The 23,226-nt window shown below is 42.7% G+C and overlaps 1 protein-coding gene across 1 annotated transcript; it reads right to left on the minus strand.

The window, feature by feature from the left end:
• Positions 1–1,592: 1,592 nt before the first annotated feature.
• On the minus strand, positions 1,593–22,667 carry LOC131992201 (scavenger receptor cysteine-rich type 1 protein M130-like). Its single transcript, XM_059357687.1, has 24 exons — positions 22,660–22,667; positions 19,979–20,046; positions 18,448–18,480; positions 18,242–18,344; positions 17,622–17,638; positions 17,043–17,357; positions 16,668–16,949; positions 15,480–15,794; positions 15,087–15,386; positions 13,836–14,150; positions 13,461–13,742; positions 11,157–11,471; positions 10,782–11,063; positions 9,501–9,815; positions 9,120–9,407; positions 7,090–7,404; positions 6,708–6,998; positions 5,481–5,795; positions 5,081–5,386; positions 4,326–4,640; positions 3,949–4,233; positions 2,800–3,132; positions 2,245–2,327; positions 1,593–2,159 (listed from the first exon to the last, which is right to left on the minus strand). Exons 1-24 carry the CDS (start codon positions 22,665–22,667, stop codon positions 1,947–1,949), a joined length of 5,694 nt encoding a protein of 1,897 aa, XP_059213670.1. The 3' UTR covers positions 1,593–1,946.
• Between the last annotated feature and the right edge of the window lie 559 nt (positions 22,668–23,226).

Genomic DNA, 23,226 nt, shown 5'->3' on the forward strand with positions numbered 1-23,226 from the left:
GCTTTTATACTTGGGTGGATATGCACATTTTGTACCAAAGCACGTTCATCTCTGGGACACAGAGCCCGTCTCCTTCCTGAGCGGTTCGATGGCTGGACATTCCCATGGTGTTTATACTTGGGTATAATTATTTGAACAGATGAATGTGGCACCTTCAGGCATCTGGAAATTGCACCCAAGGATGAACCAGACTTGTGCAAGTCCACAATTGTCTTCCTGATATCTTGGTTGATTTATTTTGACTTTCCCATGATGTTACACAAAGAAGCAGTGTGTTTCAGGTGTGCCTTAAAATACGTCCACAGGTGTGTCTCTAATTAACTCTAATGTTGTCAATAAACCTATCAGAAGCTTCCAAAGACATGACAGCATCATCTGGGCTTTCCCAAATTGTTTCAAGGCATAATAATGTTAGTGTATGTAAACTTCTGACTTTGAAGAAAGTAATAAAAATTGTCTAAAAAATCCTTCTCTCATTATTCTGGCATTAAGCAAATAGAAATAATTTTGGTAATCCTAACGGACCTAAAACAGGAAAAGTGAGTGTCTGATTTCATGTCAGACAGTGAGAAAAAAAGCATATGCGTCTTTTTATATAGTGTATGTAAACTTCTGCTTTCAACTGTATGTACTTTTCTTTGCACATGAACATTTTCACTAAATCCTGCCGAAACATGGTCTAAATATTAAACATTCAATCAACGACTTACAATAGTTGGTGAAAGAAAAATTCACTTCCTAACATCTTTTCACCGCTGACCATAGTCATTCATAATTAGTCTTTCTGACCGAATAATTTCCATATAGTAATAGAATGTAAGAAAGTGGTCTGTGGACTAAAGGTATGATGAAACTGTATTTTCTTGAGATATTGGAAATATGTTACTTAGTTAATAGTACTTTATAGACAGGAATGTTTTTTGTAGAAAGTTAAACAACATTTTTAATAGCATTAGGCAAAAAAAAATGAATGAAATTTGCATTCATTACAAAAAGATTAAAGGCAGAATCCTAAATTACAGCACAAAATCATGGAAAATACTTTAAAATAAGCAAACGAATAGTTATAAAAATATATATATATATTTAAAAGGGAGTTTGAAAGTTGAAATATCATCTAATAATCATCTTTGACCTGTCGAAAAAACCTTTTCTTTAAAAGTTAATTGTTCACAATTTACTGTTCAGCTTTTTGAAAAAAAAAAATATAATCTGTTCATTATTTCTTCATATTAGATTATTTTTTTAAAGAACCTTAAGAGGTCAGACATTTCCAATGGATTGTTGTGACTATGATCATGTCAAATCTCATGATATTTTACAGAACAGTGTTTGAGACATTTAAATGAAAAGTCAGCAATAATTGCAGGTTAAAGATGACTTATTGATATTTTGACTTTGAAGCTCCCTTAAAAACAATCAAAAAGAACAGTAGAACAACTTCAGATATTATTGGCTAATAAAATGTATTAACAATGTGAAAAACAACGATAGAATATTTCAAATTATCCCAGTGATATGTACCGAGGCCAACACTACTTCCAGCAGTTGGTAATCTGCCCCCAAAAAACGTCTCCATCATTTTTTGGAGCCAGAAGTGACCATGTTTAAAGAATGGGGGGATCTGCTAAGGAATCAGCTAGCACTAGCTGCCTAGCTTGTATAGCTAGGTGCAAAAATAAACAGCTGACTTCTTAGAATGTCTTTAGTACCTTAACACTGAACAGGACGACCAAAATGTTACAAATACTATAATTCACACTGTGAAAGAGATCATAGTTCTGAGATGAAAACACCGGGTCCAGACATTGACATGGTAACGACCTGTCAATCACGGGTAAGCCCCGCCCTAAAACACCCTGCTTTATCATCTGTTTCACTTTGAACTTACACTCAGGAGGAAAATGTTAACTAAGGTACGTCAAGTGAGAGGTCGGTCCTTTTTTTCATAGATTTCTATACAGTCTGACCTCTTCTTGCTGCCTGGAGTCGCCACCTTGAAGGTGCTCAGCACTGGCCTGGAGGTTGTCTCTTGGGTGCTCCTCTGCCCCCGGAGCTGCTTCCTCTTCGGCCAGCCCTCCCTCAGCAGCAGGAACACCCAGGTTATAATAATCCATCTCCATGTTCTCCCGTCTGATCGGCTTCTGCCCCCTGGTGGCCTGGAGAGACATGACAGCACTCAGATATGGCTTCCTGCATCACTCCTTTCTTCAGTTTAATCAAGAAACAACACACAGTCAGTACCTTACGGTAGAAGTAAAGGGCAGCGTTCAGCAACAGGAAAGTCAGCGGCAGGACGACCACTCTGATGATAAGTGGTGTTGGATCTGAAACACCTGGACAGTGACCACATCACACAACTCAATGAGTCTTACAGCTCTAGTTAAACACAAACCTCATCATGGAGACTTGTCTCCTAAAGTTATTACACTTCATATTTACTTTATTTTAATGTCTGCACCTGAGAGGCTCTGCTTTTTCTCTATGAAAGTTGTTCAGTGGTGCATGATGACAGAAAAGGTAAGACTCCGGTGTGACAAAAATTCCTGTATCTTTTGCTGATCTTCTGCATCTACTGGGCCTGCTGCTCCGCAGGCCCAGTAGTTTAGTACTCCGCAAACTTGAATGTGAATAAAAACGATTTCATACAGTTCTAGACTTTCGAAATGTTACTGGACTGAATGGATCAAAATTTTGATAGTGAAACGAGTCATTTCGCAGTCTGTGGATGAAGTCATTCTGGAACAAATTACATCACGCAGTTTGAATTATCTTTTCAAACCTGTAAACTTAGTTTACCTGAGACAGAGACAGTGAGCTGACGGCTCTCAGAGGAGAAGTTATGAGAAAAAACGTAGACATGATAAACACAGCTGTAGCTTCCTTGGTGGGCGGGCGCTGCAGCAGGAAACAGGAAGTGGGCAGAGTGATTGACAGCTGGCTGGGTGTAGTCGATTGCAGAGTTGGAGGAGGTGAAGGAGAGCTGGAAGGAGCCTCCTGGGTACTGTGGCTGGATGGAGCAGCTGATGGTGAAGTTGGAGCCCTTGAACACCTGAAACTCCTCCTGCTGCTGGGCCTCGGAAACCTCGTCCATGGAGGAGGAAGCAGAGATGTTGGGCTGATGCAAAAGGTCTGTAAATACAGAGAGATGATTGGCTGATGTAAAAGGCCACACTGTTAAATGAGTGTGTGGATTAAGTTTTTAGTTGTATCATTTCACTGAAGCTTGCTAACTAGCCAGCCTTTAGCTTGACTAGCTAGTCAGAGCTGGCACCTCAAGAATAAATATCCGCTCTCATCTAACTCATCTAACATAAGCATTGATCAGCTGAAGTCATTGAGGTACAAAGAGAACTCAAGGCTTAACTTCCAGTTGGCAGCCAGTAACATTAAGTAAAGGCACAAGTCGATCACAGTCTAGCCATTGGTCATATGGCATGGATTTAGATAAACTGGCTTGAAAAAAACAATAGCTTTAACCGAAACAGGATGTGATGTCACAGGTCTGACAAACATATATGTCAGCTGACTATGAACCCACTGCTCACCTTGGTAAAACCCACCCTGATTAGTCAGTTGAGGTTCAGCATTGCGTCATGTGGTTAGGGGTTAGGATAGCTTATTGGCCAGGGGACAGGACCTGAATAAATCAGGTTTCCAGTACCTTATATGAGCATGGACACCTGGCTAATCCTAATGTTTCAATGCTAAACAGGGCAGGTCTTACTAAGAGAAGCAGTGGGATTCAACTCCACTGAGACAGAATGAAAGGTGTGTCCCATCTGATGGACATAAGCAGTCTAACAGTTCCAGAAACCATTCATCTTATCTTCACTTAAGTCATCGTCCTCTACTGCTCAGTCCAAAGAAACCGCTGACTGTCACTATGAAAGAGGAGGAACACTCTGGAAACATTATTGTCATAAATGATGGCAGTGATGGCCTTACCTGAGCAAGTGAGGACCCTGGAGTCGGGAGAGGAATCTGATGATAGACACTGCCTCAGAGCAGAAAAAGACTGAGCACAGAAAGGAAGCATAGCCCACACAGATCTGTTTGAGATATCCTCTCTAAATTTTAAAGAAATAGCAGAGCCGCAGTTCAACAATCCACAGACAACATCTGCTTCATTCAGGGTCATGGAAAACCAATCCACTGGTCTCCACTCTCCCTGATGTTTCATTTCTAGGGTTCCTGCACAGCGACTATCTCCTCCCACCAACCTGACAGGATCTGAACAGAAAAAGAGAGTCATCACTAAAACAATAAAACGAGTTTCATCGGAACAGAAATGAACCAAACAAAAGCTGCAGCTCCTCTTCTACCTGAGCAGGTGAGTCCAACAGCTCTGCCAGGTGAGCAGGTGTTTCTTTCTGAGCCTGAGCTTCTACAATCCAGGAGAGCTGACTCATTTCCTCCACACTGGAACTCTTTTGTCCACATTGGAGCCTCCACTTCTCCATAGAGCGCCCCCTGGAGGACTGAAGGAGCCCCACAGCCAAGCTCCCTGCAGACCACCTCTGCATCCTGCTGGTCAAAGTCAGCTTCACACACTGAGGACCAGCTCTGGTTAGACTGGTCAGACTTCACCTCCAGTCTGCCTGAACACGGCCTGGTCCCATTCACCAGCCTGACAGAGTCTGGAGTGATGAGAGAAGAGAAACAAGGAGAAAAAAACACAATTCCAACATCAGTTCATAATTAACAACAGAACACAAAAACATCAAACTAAATCTCCTCCAAAGATATCATATCCTGTGTCTTTTCAGGTTTTACAAATGCTATCCAGTTTTGAATGCTTTCAACGTGGTTTCAAACAACAAAACAACATCATCATCTGCAGATTTCCCTGTTCTGTTCCATATGCTCAGCTACTCCATAATCTTTGATCTCCACACAGATAAACTGAACAGTTTTGTAGAAAGCTGTCAAGCTCATAGAGTTTTTTCAGGCTGGTTGGTGGTCGGTCCAGGGGACTCGTACAGCAGCTGAATTGCTGGAGACAGTCTGCTTCCATTCTATCTGCTGCATGTGAGTCAACCTGGATACATTACTGTCATGATGTCACTGATGGCATTACCTAAGCAGTTGAGTTCCAGGGAGAATGAAGAGAGCTGTGATGTTACACACTCGCTTAGAGTGGATCCAGACTGAGCACAGTCACGACTGATCCCCCACACAGACCTCTCTGAGGACTCCTTTCTCAGTACTACAGAAACAGCAGAGCCACAGTCTAACTTTCTGCAGACAACATTTGCTTCCTTCAGGGACCAGGCAGGGCTATAGCCACCAACACTGACAGTCACTGATCTCCACTCTCCCTGTTTCACCTCCAGTGTTCCTGCACAAGGACTATCTCCTTCCACCAACCTGACATCATCACGCTCTAAACAGAAACAAAAGAATTATCAGTAAAACAATAAATTGAGTTTTAATCGGAACAGAAATAAACCAAATCAAAGCTGCAGCTCCTCTTCTACCTGAGCAGATGAGTCCAACAGCTCTGCCAGGTGAGCAGGTGTTTCTATCTGAGCCTGAGCTTCTACAGTCCAGGAGAGCAGACTCATTTCCTCCACACTGGAACTTTTTGGTCCACATTGTAGTTTCCACTTCTCCATAAAGCGCCCCCTGGAGGACTGAAGGAGCCCCACAGCCAAGCTCCCTGCAGACCACCTCTGCATCCTGCTGGTCAAAGTCAGCTTCACACACTGAGGACCAGCTCTGGTTAGACTGGTCAGACTTCACCTCCAGTCTGCCTGAGCACAGACTGGTCCCATTCACCAGCCTGATAGAGTCTGGAGAGATGAGAGAAGAGAAACAGGGAGATAAAAGACACAATTCAAACATCAGTTCATCATTAACAACAGAACACATAAAAGCATAAAACAAATATCCTCCAAAGATATCCTGGTCTGAGCCTCTTCATCATCACACAATAGACATGACTGGATACATGAAGTTATGTGGAAGACAGAACAAAAACAGGAGGTAACCAGAACGCCGCACAGTGCCCAGAGGAATCAGCTGTTAGCTCCATAGCCACACGGCTGCTAACAGCTAACAGATAACCAGCTCTCATCCTGACAGTTTTAACACAGATTTGTTATTTACATGGAAACATTATCAGAAAAAGATGGGTCAAGATTACTGTGTCTGTTCAGATTTTACAGTTGTTATCTATTTTTGAATGCTACAACACAACATCATCATCTGCTGATTTCTCTGTTCTGTTCCTTCTGCTCAGGTACTTCACAATCTTTGATCTCCACACAGAGAAACTGAAAAGTTTTTATTCTTGTTTATTTTTCTGAGAAAATCTGTAACTGAGAAAAACATTTCTTTTGAAATGATCCCTGAAACCTAACTGTGATGGGGTCTGGACATTTCCTTTTAAGGAGTTGCCCAGAGTGATGAACATCACACGGGTGTGGAGATGCTGACGAGCCCCAAACTTGCTTAGCTGAGCTCCTTACAGTTGGGGCCAGTAGGTTATTGATTGCTATTATGGTGATAGGTTAAGAAACAGCTGGTGGAAACCAGTGGCCAAGAAAGCTGTCAAGTTGAATGAGATTTTTCAGGCTGGTTGGTGGTCGGTCCAGGGGACTCCTGCAGCAGTAGAACTGCAGGAGACAGTCTGCTGCCATTCTAGCTGCTGCAGGTGAGTCAACCTGGCTACATTATTGTCATGGTGTAACTGATGGCCTTACCTGAGCAGGTGAGATTCAGCAAGCTGGTCAACAATGATGAAGTAACACACTTCCTGAGAGCAGATCCAGACTGAATACAGTCAAAACTGATCTTCCATGCATAACTCTCTGATATATCATCTGTCTCTGCTACAGACACAGCAGAGCCACAATTCAACTTTCTGCAGACAACTGATGCTGCCTTCAGGGTCCACGCATGGCCATTCACTGGTCTCCACTGTCCCTGATGTTTCAGCTCCAGTATTCCTGCACAATGACTGTCTCCTCCTACCAACCTGATACCATCAGGCTCTGAACAGAAACAAGAGTCATTAGTATAAGAATAAAGTGAGTTTGATCAGAACAGAAATGAACCAAATCAAAGCTGCAGCTCCTCTTCTACCTGAGCAGGTGAGTCCAACAGCCCTGCCAGGTGAGCAGGTGTTTTTATCTGAGCCTTTGCTTCTACAGCGCAGGAGAGCAGACTCATCTCCTCCACACTGGAACTCTTTGGTCCACATTGGAGTTTCCACTTCTCCATAGAGCGCCCCCTTGAGGACTGAAGGAGCCCCACAGCCAAGCTCCCTGCAGACCACCTCTGCATCCTGCTGGTCAAAGTCAGCTTCACACACTGAGGACCAGCTCTGGTCAGACTGGTCGGACTTCACCTCCAGTCTGCCTGAGCACAGACTGGTCCCATTCACCAGCCTGACAGAGTCTGGAGAGATGAGAGAAGAGAAACAGAGAGATAAAAGACACAATTCCAATATGAGTTCATCATTAACCCTATAAAGCCAAGTGTATCATATTAGATACAGTTATTTTTGAGACCTCTACATCATCAAAAACCTGATGTATACATGTGTTGAAGATAAACAAACTGAGCAACAAATTGCACAAAAATACCAGATGTAGCAAAAATGATATGCAGGTTCCACGAATGGATCAGTCATTGCTGCATTAAAAAACTTCATATCTGCAGATGTATGATGTTGTGTTATATGGAAAAAATATGTATTTTGCATGGTTGAGGAAAAAGGAAAAGTCAAAGTCTTAATAGGTTAAAAAATGTTAGGGTTTATATGTTTTTGTTAGTTCGAGAAAAACAAACTGTGAGCAACAAAATGCACAAAAAGACCTGATGTATCAAATATGATACAAATTAGAATTCATATATGCAATTTATTTATTTATTAAAATTCGTCAGCAGGTTAATAAGCACTCAGTTTTTACAAAAATTGAATTTTCTGGCAATTATTTCATGGTTCAGGCTTTATAGGGTTAACAACAGAACACAAAAAAGCCTAAAACTAAATCTCCTCCAAACATATTCTGGTCTGAGCCTCTTCATCATCACCACACAAGACTAGACATGACTGGATACATGAAGTCATGTGGAAGACAGAACAAAAGCACGAGGTCGCCAGAACGCCGCACAGTGCCCAAAGGAATCAGCTGTTAGCTCCATAGCCACACGGCTGCTAACAGCTAACAGGTAACCAGCTCTCACCCTGACAGTTTTCAAGACAAATTTGTTATTTACATTACAGCTGTTACGGCCCCAGCCATATAGTTTGTGGTTGTACGTGTGTCTGTGCGGATGCGTGTGTGTTTGCTCCCTCCCCTCAGGCTGCTGGTGAAGGATGATTGGAGCTTCCGTCGACAACTGGAGCCAATCAGATTCTGCAATTAGTCTTCCACAACTGTCAAAAGGCTGGCTGGAGCTTTAGTCAAGGCGGCTGGATCTGATGTGAACCGTCGCCCAAGCCTTTGTCTGTGCTCAGCTTCGTTGTAGTGTATACTGTGATTAGTTGTGATTGTTCTTGAGTTTCTGTGTAACAGTTAAACTGACCCTGGTTTTTGTTGTTATTTTATTTTGTTAAACCTTTAGCCTGAAGGGTCCTTTGTTTGTTCATATATCTTACTGCTATTTTATTTCTTATCAAAAACACCTCTGTTAAATCCATTACATCTGGTTTATGTTACCTCCTTTTACCCCTTTAAGAGCTGGTGGACGTAACAACAGCATTATCAGGAAAAAATGGGACATGTTTACTGTGTCTTTTCAGATTTAACAGTTGTTATCTATTTTTGAATGCTCTCAGCATGATAAAATAAAACACAACATCATCATCTACAGATTTCTCTGTTCTGTTCCTTCTGCTCAGGTACTTCACAATCTTTGATCTACAGTCAGAGAAACTGAAAAGTTCTGGAGAAGTTCTAAATCTGGGAATAAACATTCCTTTTGAAATGTTCCGATAAACCTAACAGTGATGAGGGCTGAACTTTCTCCTTTTAAGGAGTTGCCCAGGGTGATGAACACCACGTGGGTGTGGAGATACTGATGAGCCCCAGACTGGCTGAGCTGAGCTACTTACAATTAGTGCCAGTAGGTCATTGTTGGCCATCATGGTGTCACTGATGCCTTACCTGAGCAGGTGAGATTCAGGGAGATGGGAGAGTGCGATGATGTTACACACTGGCTTAGAGCAGATCCAGACTGAACACAGTCAGACTTGGTCCTCCACACAGATCTGAATGAGGACTCCTCTCTCTGTGCTATAGAAACAGCAGAGCCACAGTTTAACTTTCTGCAGACAACATCTGCTTCCTTCAGGGTCCAGTCAGGGCCATTCACTGGTCTCCACTCATCCTGTTTCACCTCCAGTGTTCCAGCACAGCGACTGTATGCTCCCAGCAACCTGACATCATCATGCTCTGTACAGAAACAAGAGAGTCGTCAGTAAAAGATTAAAGTGAGTTTCATCGGAACAGAAATGAACCAAATGGAAGCTGCCGCTCCTACTCTACCTGAGCAGGTGAGTCCAACAGCTCTGCCAGGCGAGCAGGTGATTCTATATGAACCTGAGTTTCTACAGTCTAGGAGAGCAGACTCATCTCCTCCACACTGGAACTCTTTGGTCCACACTGGAGTCTCCACTTCTCCATAGAGCACCCCCTGGAGGACCGAAGGAGCCCCACAGCCAAGCTCCCTGCAGACCACCTCTGCATCCTGCTGGTCAAAGGCAGCTTCACACACCGAGGACCAGCTCTGGTTAGACAGGTCAGACTTAACCTCAAGTCTGCCTGAACACAGACTCATCCCATTCACAAGCCTGACAGAGTCTAGAGAGATGAGAGAAGAGAAAGGGAGAGACAAAAGGCACCAGCCACTGAATAAAAGATGTAATGAAACAATAAATCAGTGATTCAAACAGTTCATCATTACCACAGAACACATACAAGCGTCAAACTAAATCTCCTCCAAAGATATCCTGGTCTGAGCCTCTTCATCATCACACAACACTAGACATGACTGGATACATGAAGTCATGCGGAAGACAGAACAAAACCAGGAGGTCGCCAGAAAGCCGCACAGTGCCCAGAGGAATCAATTATTAGCTCCGTAGCCTCACGGCTGCAAACAGATAACTGATAACCAGCTCTCATCCTGACAGTTTCAACACAGATGGTTATTTACAATGAAACATTATCAGGAAAACATAGTGTGAGTTTGCTGTGTCTTTTCAGATTTTCAGTTCTTATCCATTTTTTAATCCTTTCAACCAGATTTCAAACAACAACACAACATCATCATCTGCAGACTTCTCTGTTTTGTTCCTTCTGCTCAGGAATTCCCCAATCATTAAATCCTCACATGGAAACTGAGAAGTTCTTATTCTTACTCATTTTTCTGAAAAGATCTGTAACTGAGAATAAAAATCTTGTTTGAAAATAAGAAACCTAACAGTGATGGGGGCTGGACTTCCTCCTTTTAAGGAGTTGCCCAGGATGATGAACACCATGTGAATGTGGAGATACTGACGAGCCCCCGACCGGGTAAGCTGGGCTAGTTACAGTTGGGGCCAGTGGGTCATTGGTGGCTGTAATGGTGATAGGTGAAGAACCAGCTGGTGGAAACCAGTGGCCAAGAAAGCTGTCAAGCTGAAGGAGTTTTTTCAAGCTGGTTGGTAGTTGGTCCAGGGGACTCCTGCAGCAGCAGAACTGCTGGAGACAGTCTGCTTCCATTCTAGCTGCTGCATGTGAGTCAACCTGGGTACATTACTGTCATGGTGTCACTGATGGCCTTACCTGAGCAGGTGAGTTCCAGGTAGATGGAAGAGCGCCACAATGTTACACACTCCCTCAGAGCAGATCCAGATTGAACACAGTCAGACCTGGTCAACCACACCGATCTGTATGAGGACTCCTCTCTCTGTGATTTCGAAACAGCAGAGCCACAGTTCAACGCTCTGCAGAAAACCTCTGCTTCTTTCATGGTCCAAGAAGAGTCATGCACTGGTCTCCACTCTCCCTGTTTCACCTCCAGTGTTCCTGCACAGCGACGGTCTCTGCCCACCAACCTGACAGGCTCTGAACAGAAACAAGAGAGTCACCAGTAAAATAATGAAGTGAGTTTCATTAGAACAGAAATTAACCAAATGGAAGCTGCAGCTCCTCTTCTACCTGAGCAGGTGAGTCCAACAGCTCTGCCAGGTGAGCAGGTGTTTCTATCTGAGCCTGAGCTTCTACAGTCCAGGAGAGCGGACTCATGTCCTTCACACTGGAACTCTTTGGTCCACGTTGGAGCCTCTACTTCGCCATAGAGCGCCCCCTGGAGGACTGAAGGAGCCCCACAGCCAAGCTCACTGCAGACCACCTCTGCATCCTGCTGGTCAAAGTCAGCTTCACACACTGAGGACCAGCTCTGGTTAGACTGGTCAGACTTCACCTCCAGTCTGCCTGAGCACAGACTGATCCCATTCACCAGCCTGACAGAGTCTAGAGAGATGAGAGAAGAGAAACAGGGAGATAAAAGACACAATTCAAACATCAGTTCATCATTAACAACAGAACACATAAAAGCATAAAACAAATATCCTCCAAAGATATCCTGGTCTGAGCCTCTTCATCATCACACAATAGACATGACTGGATACATGAAGTCATGTGGTAGACAGTACAAAACCAGGAGGTTGCCAGAACGCCGCGCAGTGCCCAAAGGAGTCAGCTGTTAGCTCTGTACCGACATGGCTGCTTAGAGCTAACAGATAACTATGTCTCATCCTGAAAGTTGCAACACAGATTTGAAGCTCATATTTTATCATTATCAGGAAAAAATAGGGTGAGTCTTTGGTGTGTGTTCAGATTTTACAGTTGTTTTCCATTTTTAAATGCTTTAAACATGATTATAAACAACAACACAACATCATCATCTGCAGATTTCTCTGTTCTGTTCCTTCTGCTCAGGTACTCCACAATCTTTGATCACCACAAAGAGAAACTGAAAAGTTCTGTCGATCTGTAACTGTGGATAAACATTTATTTTTAAATGATCCCTGAAACCTAACAGTGATGTTAACATGAAACTGAGGAGTTCTTATTCTTGCTTATTTCTCTGAGAAGATCTGTAACTGAGAACTCTTTTGAGAGTCACGTGGGACCGCCAGGGAAGATTGCAGCATACTAGAGGAGCTCCCGAAACTCATCAACTAAAGACATAAAATTAGAAATATGTTTTGTGCTTTCGTGCATATATTCAGCATCCTCCACTGAAGCAAATCTTTATTGTTACTAAAAGATCTACCTTTTGCAGCTTCTTGCCGATATGTCCAGTAAAAACAAGGCAGTCTTTTTCAAAGGCACATTGACAAGAAGTAAGCTAGCTAGTGATAGCAATAGCAGCACGCTACCAGGAAATATGTCGATCAAGATGCACACAGAGAGTAATCCTTTACCAAGTTATACCACGACAGATGACAGGAGTGACCACATGATCATGTTTGAAGAAATACGAAGAATGAGTGCTACTCTGCAGGTGGTGGTGGTGGTTGTGGTCGCAATTAAAGAAACTATGAAGGAGGTGAAAGACATGGTGGAAAACATGCAAGTGAGGCTGGAAGAGACAGAACAGTGCATATCAGACATGGAGGACGCCTACACTCAGGTGGAGGGAAGAATGTTAAAATGTGATAAAAGACTGGAAATATTATGGACACGAGTGAAGGACCATGAGAGCTGAAGCCGAATGAATAATGTCAGGCTGGTAGAACTGAAAGAAGGCAGAAGGAGGCAGGAAAAGGAGCTCAGTATGTTGGTAAAATTTTGTCTCAGGGACTCAGGCTCACGGGCAGTGAATTTGAAATTGAATGTGCCAACCGGTCACTCACGCCGATACCAAGCCCAAATGAACCTCCAAGGACCATAATGTTATGCTTTCTACACTCATCGGCCCGATATAAAGTGCTTCAGGTGGCTAAGGAGAAACGCAGACTTGAATGGTAAAACTGCAAGCTGTCTTTCTCTAACAGGATGTGTCAAGGAAAATTTGGAAAAAAGGAAGGAATTCATCCAGGGAGGAAATGTGTCTGCGAGCTGAACGTGAAGCACTGTCTAGTCTATCCATCGACACACGTCTTTATGTGGGACGGGTGGAGGAAAACATTCTGGGGATGGACAGAGGCAGAGAAGTTTATGCAAGAGGTCAAATAGAGGAAAGCTGAATCTAAATGAAAGTGGAAACATGAAGAAGTATATGTTTCTAAGGGTGTAAGCTTGGTTGATGGGTTAGTCAGGGCTGAATAAGTTGTGCTGCCAGCAGACCAGCACCAGCGTGCCTCATGGACCAAGTAAAGTTAGCTGACTTAAAGTTAATGTTAGCACAAGTTAGCTGGGATCAGGGATCAGAATTTTTTCTGTGCTGCATTGGTCCTTTTTGTGTTGTATTTTGTTTTGTGTACATTACTGTCATGGTCTCATTGATGGCCTTACCTGAGCAGGTGAGATTCAGGGAGGAGGAAGAGCGTGATGATGTTACACAGTCACTCAGAGCAGATCCAGACTGAACACAGTCAGACCAGATCAACCAGACAGATCTGTATGAGGACTCCTTGATCTGTACTACAGAAACAGCAGAGCCACAGTCTAACTGTCTGCAGACAATCTCTGCTTCCTTCAGGGACCAGTCAGTGCTATCCACTGGTCTCCAATCTCCCTGTTTCACTTCCAGAGTTCCTGCACAGTGACTGTCTCCTCCCACCAACCTAACAGGCTCTGAACAGAAACAAGAGAGTCATCAGGAAAACAATAACCCGAGTTTCATCAGAACAGAAATGAACCAAACAAAAGCTGCAGCTCCTCTTCTACCTGAGCAGGTGAGTCCAACAGCTCTGCCAGGTGAGCAGGTGTTTCTATCTGAGCCTGAGCTTCTACAGTGCAGGAGAGCAGACTCATCTCCTCCACACTGGAACTTTTTGGTCCACATTGGAGTCTTCACTTCGCCATAGAGCGCCCCCTGGAGGACTGAAGGAGCCCCACAGCCAAGCTCCCTGCAGACCACCTCTGCATCCTGCTGGTCAAAGTCAGCTTCACACACTGAGGACCAGCTCTGGTTAGACTGGTCAGACTTCACCTCCAGTCTGCCTGAGCACATACTGGTCCCATTCACCAGCCTGACAGAGTCTGGAGAGATGAGAGAAGAGAAACAGGGAGATAAAAGACACAATTCCAACATCAGTTCATCATTAACAACAGAACACATAAAAGCATAGAACTAAATAGCCTCCAAAGATATCCTGGTCTGAGCCCCTTCATCATCACACAACACTAGACATGACTGGATACATGAAGTTATGTGGAAGACAGAAAAAAAGCAGGAGGTCGCCAGAACGACGCACAGTGCCTAAAGGAATCAGCTGTTAGCTCGTTGTCACACGGCTGCTAACAGATAACAGATAACCAGCTCTCATCCTAACAGTTTTAACACAGATTTCTTACTCACATTTAAGCATAATCAGAAAAAAATGGGGCATGTTTACCCTGTCATTTCAGATTTTACAGTTGTTTTACATTTTTGAATGCTTTCTACATGATTTCAAACAACAACACAACATCATAATCTGCAGATTTCTCTGTTCCGTTCCTTCTGCTCAGGCACTCCACAATCTTTGATCTCCACACAGAGAAACTGAAAAGTTCTTCTTCTTGCTTATTTTTCTGAGAAAATCTGTAATGGAGAATAAACATTTCTTTTGAAATGATCCCTGAAACCTAACAGTGATGGGGGCTGGACATCCTCTTTTAAAGGATTTGCCCAGGGTGACGAACACCACGTGGGTGTGGAGATAGTGACAAGCCCCTGATTGGCTGAGCTGAGCTGTTCACAGTTGGGGCCAGTAGGTCATTGATGGCTGTTATGGTGATAAGTGAAGAACCGGCTGGTGGAAACCAGTGGCCAAGAAAGCTGTCAAGCTGAAGGAGTTCTTTCAGGCTGGTTGGTGGTCGGTCCAGGGGACCCCTGCAGCAGCAGAACTGCTGGTGACAATCTGCTGCCATTCTAGCTGTTGCATGTGAGTCAACCTGGGTACATTACTGTCATGGTGTTACTGATGGCCTTACCTGAACAGGTGAGATCAAGGAAGGTGGAAGAGTGCCATGATGTTACACACTCCCTCAGAGCAGATCCAGACTGAATACAGTCAGACCTGGTCCTCCAGACAGATCTCTTTGAGAACTCCTTTCTCTGTGCTATAGAAACAGCAGAGCCACAGTCTAACTTTCTGCAGAAAACATCTGCTGTCTTCAGGGTCCAGTCAATGCCAAAGCCATAAATACTGTCAGCCACTGGTCTCCAATCTCCCTGTTTCACCTCCAGTGTTCCTGCACAGTGACTGTCTCCTCCCACCAACCTGACAGGATCTGAACAGAAACAAGAGAGTATTCACTAAAAGGATGAAGTGAGTTTCATCAGAACAGAAAAGAACCAGATCAAAGCTGCAGCTCCTCTTCTACCTGAGCAGATGAGTCCAACAGCTCTGCCAGGTGAGCAGGTGTTTCTATCTGAGCCTGAGCTTCTACAGCGCAGGAGAGCAGACTCATCTCCTCCACACTGGAACTCTTTGGTCCACATTGGAGCCTCCACCTCTCCATAGAGCGCCCCCTGGAGAACTGAAAGAGCCCCACAGCCAAGCTCCCTGCAGACCACCTCTGCATCCTGCTGGTCAAAGTCAGCTTCACACACTGAGGACCAGCTCTGGTTATACTGGTCAGACTTCACCTCCAGTCTGCCTGAGCACATACTGGTCCCATTCACCAGCCTGACAGAGTCTGGAGAGATGAGAGAAGAGAAACAGGGAGATAAAAGACACAATTCCAACATCAGTTCATCATTAACAACAGAACATATAAAAGCATCAAACTAAATATCCTCAAAAGATATCTTGGTATGAGCCTCTTCATCATCACACAACACTAGACATGACTGGATACATGAAGTCATGTGGAAGACAGAACAAAAGCAGGAGATCGCCAGAACGCCGCACAGTGCCCAAAGGAATCAGCTGTTAGCTCTGTAGCCACACAGCTGCTAACAGCTAACAGATAACCAGCTCTCATCCTGACAGCTTCAACACAGATTTGTTATTTACAATGAAGCATTAGCTGAAAAAATGGGGCATTTTTACTGTGTCATTTCAGATTTTACAGTTGTTATCCATTTTTAAATGCTTTCAACGTGATTTTAAACAACAACACAACATCATCATCTGCAGATTTCTCTGTTCTGTTCCTTCTGCTCAGCTACTCCACAATCTTTGATCACCACAAAGAGAAACTGAAAAATTCTGTAGATCTGTAACTGAGGATAAACATTTATTTTTAAATGATCCCTGAAACCTAACAGTGATGGGGCTGGACTTCCTTCTTTTTAAGGATTTGCCCAGGGTGATGAACCCCGCGTTAATGTGGAAATACTGACGACCCCCTGACTGGCTGAGCTGAGCTGCTTACAGTTGGGGCCAGTATGTCATTGATGGCCGTTTTGGTGATAAGTCAAGTTGACAGTTTTTTCAGGCTGGTTGGTGGTCGGTCCAGGAGACTCGTACAGCAGCAGAACTGCTGGAGACAGTCTGCTGCCATTCTAGCTGCTGCATGTGAGTCAACCTGGGTACATTACTGTCATGGTGTCACTGATGGCCTTACCTGAGCAGGTGAGATTCAGGAAGGAGGAAGAGTACGATGATGTTACACACTCCCTCAGAGCAGTTCCAGACTGAACACAGTCAGAACTGATCCTCCACACAGATCTGAATGAGGACTCCTCTCTCTGTGCTACAGAAACAGCAGAGCCACAGTTTAACTTTCTGCAGACAACATCTGCTTCTTTCATGGTCCAAGAAGAGTCATCCACTGGTCTCCACTCTCCCAGTTTCACCTTCAGTGTTCCTGCACAGCGACTGTCTCCTCCCACCAACATGACAGGATCTGAACAGAAACAAGAGAGTCATCAGTAAAAGAATAAAGTGAGTTTGATCAGAACAGAAATGAACCAAATGGAAGCTGCAGCTCCTCTTCTACCTGAGCAGGTGAGTCCAACAGCTCTGCCAGGTGAGCAGGTGTTTCTATCTGAGCCTGAGCTTCTACAGTCCAGGAGAGCGGACTCATGTCCTTCACACTGGAACTCTTTGGTCCACGTTGGAGCCTCTACTTCGCCATAGAGCGCCCCCTGGAGGACTGAAGGAGCCCCACAGCCAAGCTCCCTGCAGACCACATCTGCATCCTGCTGGTCAAAGTCAGCTTCACACACTGAGGACCAGCTCTGGTTAGACTGGTCAGAGTTCACCTCCAGTCTGCCTGAGCACAGACTGGTCCCATTCACCAGCCTGACAGAGTCTGTAGAGATGAGAAACAGAGAGATAAAAGACACAATTCTAACATCAGTTCATCATTAACAACAGAACACATACAAGCATCAAACTAAATCTCCTCCAAAGATATCCTATCCTGAGCCTCTTCATCATCACAAAACACTAGACATGACTGGATACGTGAAGTCATGTTGAAGACAGAACCAAACCAGGAGGTCGCCAGAATGCTGCACAGTGCCCAATGAAATCAGCTGTTAGCTCCGTAGCCACACGAATGCTAACAGATAACCAGCTCTCCTCTTTAGAGTTTCAACACAGATTTAAGATTCCCTAATTAGTCCCACAACTGGGGAATTCAAACACTGCATATAACCCATCCTTTTTTATACAACAGTGAACACAGCATGCTTAGAAGCAGTGGGCAGCACATTTCTGTGTTAGGTGCCTTGCTCAAGGACACTTCTGTCCTTGGCCTGTCAGTCCTGGGATTGGAACCTGCAATCCTCTGGTTTCAAGCCAGATTCCTAACCTCTCAGTCCACTGACTACCAAATTTGTTATTTACATTGCAGTGCTTTCAGAAAAAAATAGCAAGTGAATACAGTTTCTTTTCATATTTTACAGTTGTTATCTGTTGTTATGTCTGCTGCCATTCAAGCTACTTCATGTGAGTCAACCTGGGTACAATACTGTCATGGTGTCACTGGTGGCCTTACCTGAGCAGGTGAGAACCAGGGAGGAGGATGAGAGCCATGATTCTACACAATCCCTCAGAGGAGACTGAACACAGTGAGGCAAGATCCTCCACATAGATCTGTATGAGGACTCCTCTCTCTGTGCTACAGAAACAGCAGAGCCACAGTTCAACTCTGTGCAGACAGCTGCTGCTTTCCTCACGACCGAGGCAGATTTAGGGGCCTCATCAGTCACTGGTCTCCACTGTCCCTGATGTTTCACCTCCAGTGTTCCTGAACAGTGACTGTCTCCTCCCACCAACCTGACAACATCAGACTCTGAACAGAAACAAGAGGGTCATTCACAAATAAGTGAATTCTATAAAGAAGATACAATTCCTGTTTAATTTAATGCTTCTTTCTTTCTGATTTTTTTGTTTACCTGTTGAGTTGTGTTTTCCTTCAGGCTGGAGTCCTGAGGAGACCAACAGAAGATAAACATCAGTATAAAGCAGCATGATCAGATTGTCCGCCCTCTATAAGCAGTAGGCTCATATTGGCAGGAAGTGAGGCTGTTAGACCCAGAATTTTTTTTTCTCACTGCATTGTGGTTAAAACATATCAGGGATTCATAATTTATGTCCTAATGACACCAACAAATTCAACCCATGATGTACACCGACACAAGTTCATCACACATTATTGATTATATCATGTTTATGTGCTTGATCTTTTCAAATGCTTCAAATAGCAATATAGTTACAATTATAACAAATGAAACAAAACATACAAAGAAACAACAGATTCAAGTTCTGTTATCAAAGCTTAAGGAAAGGTTTATAACTGTGTGTATGTGTGTGTGTGTGTGTGTGTGTGTGTGTGTGTGTGTGTGTGTGTGTGTGTGTGTGTGTGTGTGTGTGTGTGAGAGAGAGCGTGTGTGTGTGTGTGTGTGTGTGTGTGTGTGTGTGTGTGTATTATGAATTTCTGTATCAGTGAAACATAATTTAAATTATATTATATAATATGAATATTTTCTCAAAAATGTGGTAAGCTTTGTCTGAAATTCTGAAATATTTAATATTTATATCGTCTCTCAAAGTAGTGACGGTGAGTAGCTGACATCAGAAAAGTTTCGCCCAGTGCTCAGCAAAAAAAAGAGCAAACACTGAAAAAATAAATACATTAATCGTGTGGCGCATTGCAACACAGTAATCTATTAGAGGCGATATATTTAAATATTGATCCAGCTTACTGCGATACTGAGCATTAATGACAACTGTCTCATGCAAACTACCGAGCTGATACATTCAGTAATGATGTAAAGTTCAACACATTCATCAAGTTATTTTTAGTGTGACTGCTCTGATGATCTGTTAGGGTTAAAACAGAAAACAATGACGCTGATACCAATCAGATTCATCTACAAACAGTAACACTGACCACATGCTGCACTCATTCAGCCCTTGCAGAAATTAAAATTGATTCATAATAGAGTCAACAACTTGGTTTCATTTGATGAAAATCTGAAGCATTACAACTTTAATGTGAACAATTTTACAAAGTACATTTTCCATAATTTGTTGTCTGTTTGTCTTCGATAAATTGGTCCATTGAGGATATTTACACTCTTTGGACTGAAATGAACTTCTCTGAACTGCATTTCTTTGAAAGTGATCATCTGATAAGAAGCTGACACATTACAGGCCTGTGGTTTTAGGGCAGATGGAGATGTCAGTGTGGTCCAACAGATGTAACATTAATTAAATAGGAAGAATAAAAAACAGACTTTGATGTGTTTGAGCAGTTTGTTCAATTCAATACAAATATTTTTGACCACAAACTGGGAAATGATGATGCTTTTTCAATATTGTTTACCTGACATTCATTCAAAAAAGCTAATTGAAATTATAATCAAATTAATTGAAACTGACATTTTGAAATAATAACACGTCATCTTTAAAGCAGAGTCCTACCTGAGCTCCACAGCAACAGCAACAGCAACAGCACCAACAGGTGATCCATGTCCACCTGGACCGTCTCTCTGCTCTGATTGTCTGTCTTTCTGTCTCTCTGCTCTGATCGCCTGTCTTCTTGTCTCTCTGCTCTGATCGTCTGTCTTCTTGTCTCTCTGCTCTGATCGTCTGTCTTCTTGTCTCTCTGCTCTGATCGTTGTCCTCAGTGTATATCCGCGTACAGGAAGGGGAGGGGCTTAACTATACATGATGTCACATCCTCCAGCTGTGTGGGTTGGTAGAGACATGTTGTCTGAACCAATATGGCCCTCTGACATTTTGATGATGTGTGATTTTAAAAGATAAAATGGGCTCAAAAACTAGTCTCAGTGTTTGTGCAGTCGGACCATTACCTGAATGTAGAATTGATCTGTTTTCAAAGTAATTTCTATCAGTTGAGTTGGAATCACAGCTCCTCAGTTCATGAAAGTTCTCTAACACTGAGTAAACTGCATCAAATGCATCTGTATTCCAACATGTTTCTGCTGGTATTTCAGATAAACCAGGACTTCTGAAGTCGCAGCTTTGGATTGTTGTGTCAAATGTGGCATCAAATTCACTTTTATATCAGCATGAATGCACAGAATGCCTTTTATTAAAAAAAAATAATTAAAAAAATGCACTTAAGAGCTCTAACCCTGGACACACACTGTAAGAACAGGCTGATCATGAGACGATCCATTCCTGGGAAAAGACATATTAATAATAATAAGCTTATTTGTATAGGACCTTTCATCGAACTATAAAGCAAGACATTTCTGTGCGTGAGTATGTCCTCGGCATATCAGGAGAACCGTTCATCTGATCTACTTGGTGGGTGAATTGCTGGGGAACCAAAGGGAGAGCAATTTGGATGAGATGGGAAGCCAGATTTCTGAGGCTATGTAAAGTTTTGCTATAGCTGAAGCTTGGTCAAATGCTGTGGGAGGGGCTAATAAATAAATGTCATATCTGTTTGAGCAGTTTGTTCTCTTATTTAAAGATTCAATGTAAATATTTGAGATGCTTTTCCATTTCCATTAAATTTTGGTCTTAAAATCTGAAACAAATTCTGAATCCTTAATTCTGTGGATGAAACTATCAAGAAAAGCCCTTTTGTATATAGAATAATGTTCTGCCATTTTGAATTGTGTCCAAATCAGTTTTTACACTGCTCCGACAAGTTTGCCGTGGTCATCACAAAATTTCAGTTGGAATATAACTAGACCAAGTCGAAAAAAGTTGCTTTTTTGGATTTTTGAGGCTCTGTCGGGTTTAGCTTTAGCCGAACCCCAAAGAACTGTCAAATGCTGTGGGCAGGGCTATTACCAAACTTTTCATATCTTCTGAACTCTTTGTGCTACTGCAACCAAATTTGGTGGACATGTAGAGATTTGATGTCTGAGTGATCACGACAAATTTGGTGTCATTTGGCCAAAAGGTGGCGCTGTAGCAGCATTATCTAACTGTATCTGACAGTTTGCCTGTGTGCGTATGATTCTCCTAAGAATATCTGAAGAGCCGTTCACCACAGTAACTTAATACTTGGTGCGTGTTTGGCTAAGAATCGAGCGGAGAGCTTTGTTAAGTGTGGAGTTGGTTGGATGAGCGATGGGCCTGCTATGAATGGGTACGCCCTCCCAACACGCTGCAAACAGAAATACTGAAGGCAAAGCACACGCCAGAGTAGCACCAAAGATACACTAGATAAATACATTTATTAAAATAGATTAAACATACAAGATAGAACCAAAAGCAAGAGAAATGCAGATAAAAAAAGATACAAAAGGTGAATTATTGAAAATAAATACATTGGATGCATGTTACAGAAATAATAATCTGAAGGGTTATAACTCATTTGTATGATTTTAACGATATTTTCTATCATTTTTGAATCTCTGTCCTTGTTAAACTTGTTTTTTAAAGGTGATTTTCACACTCTGTGCTCTGAAGTGAACTTCTGAACTGTTTTCCTGTGAAACTTGATGAACAAGCCACGCTGAGATGTTCCTGTCAGATAAACGCTGTCAGTGTGGTCAATGTGTGAACATCAGCAGAGAGTCACCTGGAGGTTATATATTTATCAAACTGTTGATTATTTTTTTAATCACTGAGTGTAAAACATCTGTAAAGTTCCATCTTAAAATATTATAAAAAGTCCTTAAATATGTAGTGAGGACTTGGTCCATGCAGTCTTTGAATTCATATTGTTTTTACAGCTGCATGATCAGTTTAATTCATGCTACACTTAAACACCCCTCTGGTTCATGAAGAGAATAAAAACAAGCCCTTGTGTCGGACTCTACATGGAGGTTGTGCTCCGATTAATGAGCAGATGTTTGTTGGACGCCCTAAATTCACTTCAGACCATGTTCTATAGATTCTCTCAACATCAGACAGAAGAGGGGACACAACATTGAACACTGTTCAACTCCCCTGCACATATATATTAAACATGTGGTGTTCAAACGTATTAAAAAAGTCCCTTCGGTCCGTCCTCCTACATGCTCTGCTGTTACTGTGTGAAGATATTTTTGTTCTACTATTCAAACTTGAGGTCGCAATATTTTCATCTTTTGAGCTCCGAAACCCGTCTGTTCCCACATTCCCACATATTTTACCGTCTGTCTTGCGGGAACCATGCTATAATTTCTCAAACTCACCTGCACATCGGGGGTTGGGGGTACACAAAGAAAAAAAAGTTTTGCTCGAGTGTTTATGCCCTCCCAACACGCTGCAAGCAGAAATACTGAAAGCAAAGCACACGCCAGAGTAGCACCAAAGATACACAAGATAAATAAATTTATTAAAATAGATTAAGCATACAAGATTGAACAAAAAGCAAAATGAATGCAGATTAAAAAAAGATTCAAAACATGAATTATTAAAGTTAAATACATTGGATGCCTGTTACAGAAAAAATGACCTGAAGAATTATAAGTCATTTGTATGATTTTACCTATATTTTCCATTATTTGCGTCTCTGTCCTTGTTAAACTTGTCATTTAAAGGTGATTTTCACACTCTGTGCTCTGAAGTGAACTTCTGAACTGTTTTTCTGTGTAACTTTGGTTTCCATGATGATCACGCCACGCTGAGATGTTCCTGTCAGATAAACGCTGTCAGTGTGGTCGAGGTGTGAACATCAGCAGAGAGTCACCTGGAGGTTATATTAACTGTTTATCAAGGATCCTTAAATATGTAGTGAAGACTTGGTCCATGCAGTCTTT

The sequence above is a fragment of the Centropristis striata genome, chromosome 19, assembly GCF_030273125.1.
Source record: "Centropristis striata isolate RG_2023a ecotype Rhode Island chromosome 19, C.striata_1.0, whole genome shotgun sequence".
Taxonomy (NCBI): Eukaryota; Metazoa; Chordata; class Actinopteri; order Perciformes; family Serranidae; genus Centropristis; species Centropristis striata.

Excerpts from the sequence above, each read along its gene's own strand:
- LOC131992201 (XM_059357687.1), bottom strand. Across the intron at positions 13,743-13,835 it reads TGTTGGACTCACCTGCTCAG|AGCCTGTTAGGTTGGTGGGA; the intron begins GTAGAAGAGGAG and ends GTTTCTGTTCAG. Across the intron at positions 11,064-11,156 it reads TGTTGGACTCACCTGCTCAG|AGCCTGTCAGGTTGGTGGGC; the intron begins GTAGAAGAGGAG and ends GTTTCTGTTCAG.